We start from the raw sequence: 9921 nt of genomic DNA, 5'->3' as shown, positions 1-9921 counted from the left end.
GCCATATTCCTTTCAAGAAATGCCATACACGTCACACTTAATCAATGTATGTTTTGCATAATAATACAATAATACAATCTTGCTTTTTTTTAACTGTTGGGATTTAAACTAAAACCAATTTAAACTAAAACAGGTCAACTTTATAAATTGTTGATACAGACGCCCAGTGCTTAATTTTAAAATATTTTTGCAGTGGACTGTCGCGCTGTTGTTTTATTTTGAAATTTGAACCACGTCGTTTAACCGGAAGACTATTTTTTTCTTGACGAGTTTGCCAACTTGACGTATTGACAACAACTCTGAAAAGGCGTCAGTTGTCAGTGGTAGGGCTCCTCGATGCTCAGGTGGATGGTCCAGCCGCGACAGCAATAACCAGGTAGTTACTCGTTAATAAAGTCATTCCGGGCAGGAATCCAAAGGGGAGCTGTGAAGGACGCCGCGGTTATGTCACATGAGCGGGGGCAGGAGGAGAAACACAGCCTCATAATATAGAAATAGCCGTTTTTGACAGCTAGCTATCTGCTAACGTTAGCCTGGTCAGGTAGGGTCGACTGGGAGAGCAACCGAAAGTGTAACGCCAAGAGGCACGGATCTAATGGAAGTCTGTTCTTTGGCCGGAGACGTCTGAGGTCCGCACCAGAGGTTCGTATTTTCCTCTCGTATTGCTCGGAGCCAGAAGGTGGCCGCAGCGCGAGTGAATATGTCTAACATTTGCTCAGCACTGTCGCGAACGTATAATAGTCAGTAATGTTGTACTTGACAACCTCTTTGGCCTGATATTTTCCATCCAGTACTCGGGCCCGGGGGAGAGGGATAATACATGTGGCGATGTTGAGCACCGACCACGTCCATCGGGAGAGGTTCACGTCATGAGTAACATGGAGCAGCAGCAGCCTGATAAGTGACCTCGGCGGACAGAACAGCCCGACTGTGCTGGACACCAGCACCATGGCGTCCAAGGAGAGGCTCTATGAAGTCTGGATGCTCTACTGCAACAAGGTAGGGTGCGTTCTTCCCCGGTCCTTTCATCGCACATGCATTGTATTTTAATGGACTGGCTAAACAACTTGTCACTAGTTGCTTGAATTGGGTTTAGTGCTGAGTTATCATCACGGGATCGACTTCCTTGGAGACCCTTGTCTTATCTATACATATAAACGAGTGGATTACTGTGACTGTACGAAGAATATTCTGGTGCACACATTTGTATACATGCTGAACCGACCCAGGATGCTGAGATTGCACATTCTCAGCACAGTTTAATTTTGGTCGCAAAATCCATGTACAACATGCATCCTAGTTTCAGAAAATGATAGCGTAGTATTGGTCAGCAGTGTTCTAATTCGGAGTCAGTATGCTAATGGTTCTGTTGGTTGTGTTGTTTTTGGTCCAAATAGTTCCAAGTGAAGTAGATTATTTGCACATTTTGATGGCCTTAGAGATAGATGCTTCAGTCACTGATAACAGGTAATTCTTTAATATGGAGAATCAATAATAGAGACCAACAGTTTTACTACAAAGCTATCTAATACCACAAAGGCAATCTGAAGCATTGGTTATCGCAAAAAAAATGCATTGTGTCATGTGTCAGCTAAAAGAATTCCGGCTGTAATTGAGATTCAGAGTAGAACAAAGACAAAGCCTCACTACTTCTACTAATGAGATTTATACATTAGAATTGCTACAATTCAATACTATAGTTTGGTGTTTCTAAATCAAAATAATAAGTCTAGGAGAAGTGGATGTTGTCAATTTGTTGTTATGTCATATGATTATTCTCTATGTGGTTTGACGAAGTAGAAATTTCCATATGAAAGATTGATTTCAAATTGAATTTATTTAAACATCGAGTGTGTCGAGTCTTGACCTCTTCAGGTTATTGATCACAAGCATGAGGCTCCAGTCAAATGCATGAAGATTATGTAATAAGGCTGCAGTGTGCTACATCTATGGTCCATGAATGAAATGCCCACCGGTGGAGCAACTTTGAGTCAGCTGTTGGCTAGATTTAATTCGGTTGGCGATAAAGCACGAGCACATGCTGACGTCCAATCAAAAGGGGCCGTCTGAGCTGAGCTTCATGTGACTGCGGACTCACACTCCAACTGCAATCCCTCCCCTCTTTACGCTGACTAACACAGTTTGCAGATCTATTGGTTAGCTCGAAAAATGAAGCTGTGTGTGACATGGGCAATCGTGGATAAATAAAGCTTGCTAGCTTGAAAGATGTGCCAGGGAGAAGTTTGGTGGTTGCGAGGGCTTTGCTTTCCATGTCTCAGTCACTTGTGAAAATGGCATCATTTGCTGCAAGCATACACATTGGATTTGTTCTAGCAGGAGAGTGTATTTGCATTGACAGAGCTTCAGTCTGTGAGGAAGGCTCATTTCATTTCAGCCTGGATTAAAGCCAAGAGCCTACCAGGCTGATAAGTCTTTCAGTGTGAAGCTGTGGAGATGTCAGGGAAGCAGCATTAAAATGTAAGCATGTGTAACAGCCTGTTTCTTGCCCAGAGGAACTGAAATGTCAGGTATGGCTCAGTTTATAAAAAAAGAAGGCTCCCTGGATGTTAGCCGTCATTGAGGATTTCCAGTCATGTGCCCTTAATAAGATGAGGAATGTCAATGTGCAACCCTGGTCAATGACACCCCCCTTTGTTTCTCACTGAAGGGTTAATAATTCAACATGGAAACCCAGTACTATCATTTGTTTTCTCGTGCCAGATGCATATAATGTGCCTTTGTTGCGCTGTTGGAATGAAAGTATGAAATAATTTTCATTTTCTGGTTGTTGCATGTCAATGTAAAGTTCAATAGTAGTGAGTAAAAAACAAACAAAAAAAACAAAACAAAGTGTCACATGTTTGTTGTTCATCTTGAACAAGCACTCATGGAATTCACAGTTGCTCTGGTGCTGTAGGCACATCCTCTGTGACAATGTTCTTGACCTTCTTCCTCATTTTTATCTGTTTAATGATTAGCAAGAGCACGATTGATATAATAAAGGCCAGAGTTCAGCACTCTGCGAGATGACGAGTTAAATGAGAGAAGAGGCTGCCCGACTCGTCCCTTTTGACATCAGCCACCGATTTCTTATCAGTCTGTGTCAGGATCGCGGTGCTCGCCCACTTCCTGTTGCAGGGCTATTAAATTACTCTTCTAGAATTCAAAACCAGGTCAGAAATAACATGGTCCGACTTTTCTGGACTTTCACGACAGCTGTCTTGGTGATGAGGTCAGACATTTCCAGCTGTGGCGAGCTGAGTTTGGTGTGAGTTGATTGAGTTGGAAAATTCAACAGCTGAATTGTAGAATTAAACAAAAGAACAAGCCAGAGGATATTAGTTTGAGATGGCTAAATGGTATCATATTCAGGCAGCTGAATATGACTGTGGACATTGACATGGAGCTTTCAACCATGGTCTCAGAATGTTTATTCATTTCACACTGTCAAGCAGGCAGGCTTGTAAACACGTGCTCTAAAGTATATCATTACTCAAAATATGAAATGGAATGATTTAAATACTCTTCAAAGTATTAGATTAATCACTTCATTTTAGAGTTTTGAGAAACCAGCAAGCAGATTAATGTAGTGTTGAGTTTGTAAATGGATTCGGTATACAGTTTAGATGTGTAAGTGGCCAGTGACAGTCGGGTCTGCATAATCTGGTGATATGATACGTATCCCGATACAGGTGTGGCGTTACAATATATTGCGATACATGGAAATCAATTACAATAAAACAACATTATGTGAATAAAACAAATCTTTTGCTACAAATGACTTCAGTCCAACAGGGATCAACAGCGGCTTTGGTCTACAAATAACTCAAGCGCACAGATGGACAACATTTGATACCTTAAACAATAATGTGTGTTGCATCAAAAACACGTCAGCATATACAATATTTATTTACTAAATTTCAATATTATGGACTGAAAATACCAATACAATATGGTGCTATATTGAGTGTATCAGTATTTTTTAGGATTCTAATATATCATCTGTTTCAACCCAGTAGAATTAGCGAGAACTAGGCTTCAGCTTGCTTCTAGAGTTGTGAAGAGCTGAGAGGTTGCATACGAAAGCTAAAGAGTGTTATGTAAGCAGCGATCCTCTTAGCTGCTGTCACTGGTTCGTGCCTGTGTGTTGTTGTTGTCCATCCAGCAGACGCAGCGGCTGCGTGCTGCTGCTGCGTCTGCTGGTAGCAACAACAGAAGGCTATGCCTCTCTCTTTCCCCAGCTATATTCAGATGAGTTTGTCAAAAAGGAAGGCCTGTGCAGGCCTCAGGCCAGTAATGAAGTCTTGCTGGTGCCAGGAAGCCCTCTTGCTTTATAAATACGGGGTGCAAATCCCAGGAGCAGGAATATTACCCAGTCCAGTTGCTGTACTCTTCAGTTTTTGTTATACGGGCCACTGCATTATTTCTTCTTTGTCAACCCAATTCTACACAGCATGTAATGTTTACATCAAGGAGATCCAAACCACTGTCTCCTTGTTATTGCTTCTTTCTGTGTAAAATCCCTTGCTTTTCATCCTCATTGCTTTTGCGTTGTGTTACTATTTTCTTAGCAATAACACTGATGTCACTGCCATCGTATAACAGACCTGCCTTGTGTGGTTTCACCCCCCCCCCATCTGCCTCTATAAATAGTCCCTGAATGATGATATCACTGGAGTAGAAAGGACTATGATGGAGCAGAAACTGAATAACCATAGGGATCTTTTAAAAACCTACTGGGAGGAAACCTTTAAAACGTTGTGGGTTTCCTTGGCAGCCTCTGTGGCCCTTCCTCAATGACAGGTCATCTGCTGCCACCCGACCAGTGAGCCGACCACGCCTGTCTGGCGAGTTAGAAACTGCACTGGCATAGTTCAATTGAGTCAGTAATGACTTTAAAGAGCGTCATGATGGTCATGGTTTAAATTGAATTTACTAGTGCTTCTGAACAAAGCACAATGGCTCAACGCTGTCAGCTGGGGTCATAGTTTGGTTTCATTGTCCTTGTTCCATTAGTTCCTTTTCAAGGCGCTCATGATGACATAAGAGGAAAACTAATAAGATATTGAGTCACATTGCGAGACCTTACTAAGTTTAGCCCTATTCTTTATCTCTGTTTTACCTTGTAAACATACCCGACTGGTGGCTTAAAGGAATTTCATGAATCTGAATCTAGAACTACAACATATAAAATGAATACCTGGTGGAGCATAAATTAATCAGAGAGAAAGTCAAGTATCTTAACATCAATTATTGATAAGCCACTTTACCCAAGAGACTGGTTCTCTTTTTAGACTTATAAGGATCTCATTCAATTAATAGCTTGACTCTTCTGGTGGGCAACGTTTATCACTGCGCTGAGGTCTGTTTAATTCACTTGTACGATTTCGATGGACATGCTGGAGAAGGAAGATAATAAGATTATGGATTTGCATGTGATCCTCCAGTGGGAATTATTTTGGACCGGCTGAGACACAAGATGATTGTCATAAGAGGAAAAAGGTTGAGCATTGTATTCCGACTAAGTACAACAACTGCTGTGTTGAAGTGTGTGTGTGTGTTTGTCAGGGCGAGAGGTGAAAAATAAACAGAAATGTTGAGCAGGGTGTGTCCAGAACTGCCACAGTCCAATCCTCAATGGGCATCTGTGCTCCAAACCCGCTGCTTACACGAGGGCATTCTTTTCCTCTCAGAGAAACTGCAGACGACATATGCTTTTGCTCCAATCATCATTTTGTTTGTACATCTGTCCACCTGTAATACATAATCAATGAAGAGACAATGAAGATCAATCTGGAAAAAAGACATTGAACTCCCAGCTGAACAAAATATTCACACGTGGCTGCTGCTGACTTCATTCCTGTACTTTCCTCTTTCAGTTTTTCCTCCTCTCCCTCTCACAGTGTCTAGTGTCACAGGATCGGTCTAATGACATCATAGGAACAGCACTTGGTTGGCTTCCCGCTTTGTTTTGGACGATTCCCACTCTGACACGCAGACAGAAGCAGTCCACAGCCCCCCAACCCCTCCCCCCGAGGCCAAACTTTTTTTGCAGTCCTCAACCTTTTTATCCCCTCATTGCAGACCGTCAGAACTACAGTTACTGTGGTAAACTTGTAGCGCAGTCACTGCCACATATCTCGTGCTGAAATCATCCCCAAACGAAATTGCTTTATTTTCTGTAACATCTTTGAATAATTCCCCAGATCTTCTCTTTTTCCTCAACTTCTAGTTTTCTTAGCAACCACCGGATAATCAAATTCACATTCAAAATGGCTTGCTGCTACCTTGCAATGTTGTGAGTGTTTATTTGCACATTTCTCGTATATCATACTTTGATCATTTAATTTTTGCACTTTGTATGATTGTCCTCCTGGCTATTGTGCTCTGCGTTACATCATGCATAATCCAAGTTTCATCAACAGGGAAATAATTTGACGTCTTTTTGCATTTGCATTTAAACTGCCCAGATCCACTGCTTCTTTACTGTTGGAACTATAACACACTTTAAGCACAATATGTCAGTCTCCTGTTAATCCTCTCAGCTCACCTCCTCAGCCTTCCTTGACCTAGATTGTTTGTGCCCCCCTCCTGAGGAGTGGGGAGCCTTCATACACAAAAAAATCCAGTTTCTAAGTCACAAGGAAGTCGACAAGTACTCAGGTTCTTACAAGTGTATGTGTGACACATCAACAAGTTGCTGTTTGTATTTGCACGCTCATGTCTAGAACTGACTAGATATTAAGAGGGTGAAATCAGATAACATTAATCAACTATCCAACCATTTAACAAGCACCATTTAAAGCTGAGAACAAAGACTGGGAAGTGTAACCAATCCACTGTCACTCTGACATTATGGAAAATAATCTCACATCTAAGATCCAAAACCGTTATATGTGCATGCCGTGGTGTTTTTCTTTTGTTGTGACCTTTTCTTATGTGGCCATCCTCAGAGAATAGCATTGCAATCCCATTTTTTTTCACTGGGCACTGTTCCAGGAATTTAAGAAATGTCGCTCAACTGACTGCTTGCAAGTCCCCCCCTCCCTTTCAGCAGTATGCAGCATGACTAGTTTTCTAGTCTAACAGGTGCCTGTTTTAGCTTCAGGTGCTTAAAAAGATAAGGAATACCCCCACACCCATCTGACACATTCCTGCTGTTGTGTGCGTGACATCTAACAGATCTTGAAGAGACAGAAATCGCTGCAGAAACAGAGCTATGCAGCATAATCGTTTAGGTTCCACAAGTTTTGGAAATAAAAATAGGTTTTGAATTTGCCTCTTGTAATGTATGAGCTTACACAATTTGCTAACGGACTAGTAAAGATAGCAACTGTTATCTCAACTCCTGTGTTTTGCCAATCTCTTCCTTGTCTTCTCTTAGAGAGATCCAGACTATTTCAAGCTCTGGCTGGAGATTTTCATCAGCTCCTACGAGAGGTGCCTGGATGTTGACTTTGAAAAGCAGCCTTCAAGGTAACGTGTTGCCTGCCAAGTGTGACTGCAAATGAAATGTACTACTGCATATTAAAATAGGCTGATTGACTCTTGTCTGAGGTTATGATGTGAGATGTGCTACTACCGGTAGCTTCCATGGGAATCAGCTTGGTGTGTTTTTTTTTTCCTCCCCACAGATATACTGTGGTCTACATGTAAGATATTAAGCCAGAGTTTGTTATATTTAAACCATTTGATCGTTATATATCTGTAATTACATGTCGGTTTAGTGATCTTGTTTATGTAATTTGATGGTTAAGGATATTAAACCTATAATCAGGTTTTGATACAGACCTCAGGTGATTTTTTTTTTTTTCAAATTAATTCAAAACAAACCAACAAAAGCAACGCTGCTTGTCCTTTTCTCTTCAGTCATAACAGCATGTGGACATATGATAATCCACCCTTAAGTACATATCTACAAGGGCTGTACTGTATCTAGAAGTTAGATTGTGTGCAAAGACATTCAAACAATCCCCAGGTAACTACCACAATCCAAAACACACAAGCCTTGTGACGAAGTAAAATTGCTGTTTGAGCTCTGTGTTTGATGTCAGTCATTTCCCTTTTTAGCTCGCTCTCACTTTCTCTTTAAACCCTTCCTGGATCCTCCTGCTGCTGCAGTCTCTTCCCCTCCTCCCACTGTGGCTGCCACATCTGTCCTGTTTTCACATCCAACTCGTGGCTTCTCTGTTCCTCTTGTGCAGTGTAGCACAGATGTTGTTTTTCTTGTTCTGTTTGATAGGAGAGATGCAGAGAATCTTCACAATAAACATTGATGCTGTACTGTCAGGTTCATATCCCTTTGTGTCCACAGGCCAGAAGAGGTCCCCCCAGTGTTGACCCTCCTTCCTGACAACATCCTGCAGGTCTTGCGCCACCAGCTGCTACAATGTGTCCAAAAAGCCTCTGATGGCTTGGAGCCTGAGCAGCAGAACCTGGCACTACTGCTCCTCAAATTCCTCATCATCATCTGCAGGTCTAAACAGCAACACAACACAACACAATTTTCCCCAAGCAAAATTGCTGTGAACTAAATTAACTCTTGTTCTTTAAGGAATCTCTCTAATGTGGAGGAAATTGGCACTTGCTCTTATATTAATCACATCATCACCATGACGACACTCTACGTCCAGCAGGTCTACTTTTCTCTTATTTTCCACTATATATTAATACTTATTTATACTTTCCACTGGTGCTTCAAAAAACTGTGATGAAATATACCTGTGAAGGAATATGTGAAGGAAAAAGCTGATGTTAAATGATAACTGCAACTGAGGTCACCTGGAACGCAATACCAGTTCCGTTCTTGTTGTATATTTAATGCAACTATTATTGCATTTGTGCTTTGTCCTTTTTAGCTGAAGAGCAAGACCAAAGAGAAGGAGATGATCGATCAAAGCCAGGCTGAAGAGTTTGTCCGCCATGCTCTTGCATTTTGTGAAAGCCTCTATGACCCATATCGCAACTGGAGGCTTCGTAACTTGGGGTAACCTCAAAACTCCCTATATTAATCAGTAATTTTATATTTGTGTTCTTTGAATTCAATGGGAAAACACAAGATAAACCAGTAGAGTCCATGATGAATCTTGTCATCTTCATGTTTTGGATACAAATCTGTTTAACTTTCCAGAGAGCAGCTGGGCACAGTGGAAAGAAGCAGACAGAAGTACAAGGCAGCTCCTCTCACTGTCGAGTTTGTTCCCTTCTTCTACCGTAGGTTTTTTTTTTTTTTCGTTACTTGTGTTTAAATCTTTGCTCCATTAAATCAACTGATTATGTGACAAGGCTTCATCTCACTTCATCTTATGTTAGTCATCACTACTGCTAAGTCTTCTGTTAGTTCTGCGTCCCAGTAAGCTGATAGTAATCAGAACACCCCGTCTCGTGTGGCGGATGTGGTTTTTCTTGACTCGATTTCACTTCCACTTTTATTTTACTATTCCATTTGTGAAGTTAAAAGCCAGCATTTTGAAGGTCAAATGCAACACAGTAAATAACCTCGGAATACATTTTACTGTTACAGTTTCCAGCTTTCTCTTCATTTTTCATTAAATCAACCAATTTCCTCCTGTATTTAATTGAATCTAAGGATAAACAAAATAGATTAACTGTATTTTAATCTATAGTAATTAGATATTGCCTCCTTATTAGTGTAAATGATTTCTTAATGAGTGATCTGAACAAAGCAGACAGCATGGAGCCAAGACAGCACCAGCCTTCTGGCAAATCAGATGTGTTGACCGATAAGTTAATCGATGACTGCATCCAAAATGACCCAGAGGTCAATGGCAGGACAATCACCTGTCTTGTTTGTGCACATTGTGTGCTCTGTTGGCATTAATCTTATCTGGTTTGCAGATTTCTGTGAAGCTCTGTGCACGTGAGCTTGACAGCGGCAGACAAGAAATCCAATGTCTGTGT

The 9921-nt window shown here is 41.3% G+C and overlaps 1 protein-coding gene across 2 annotated transcripts in view; it reads left to right on the top strand.

Annotated features, from left to right (window-relative positions):
* Window positions 1-280: 280 nt before the first annotated feature.
* Window positions 281-9921, top strand: part of nbeal1 (neurobeachin-like 1) — a 34111-nt gene continuing 24470 nt past the window's right edge. For both annotated transcript variants that reach the window (XM_053854763.1, XM_053854762.1), the window contains exons 1-7: window positions 281-642; window positions 792-999; window positions 7385-7476; window positions 8315-8476; window positions 8555-8636; window positions 8859-8986; window positions 9131-9213. In XM_053854763.1, coding sequence (XP_053710738.1) covers window positions 949-999; window positions 7385-7476; window positions 8315-8476; window positions 8555-8636; window positions 8859-8986; window positions 9131-9213 — 598 coding nt within the window. In that variant the 5' untranslated portion in view covers window positions 281-642; window positions 792-948. The remainder of the gene's footprint in view (window positions 643-791; window positions 1000-7384; window positions 7477-8314; window positions 8477-8554; window positions 8637-8858; window positions 8987-9130; window positions 9214-9921) is intronic.

Source organism: Synchiropus splendidus, chromosome 1 (assembly GCF_027744825.2).
Source record: "Synchiropus splendidus isolate RoL2022-P1 chromosome 1, RoL_Sspl_1.0, whole genome shotgun sequence".
Lineage (NCBI taxonomy): Eukaryota > Metazoa > Chordata > Actinopteri > Syngnathiformes > Callionymidae > Synchiropus > Synchiropus splendidus.
This window is presented reverse-complemented; position numbering and strand designations above follow the sequence as displayed.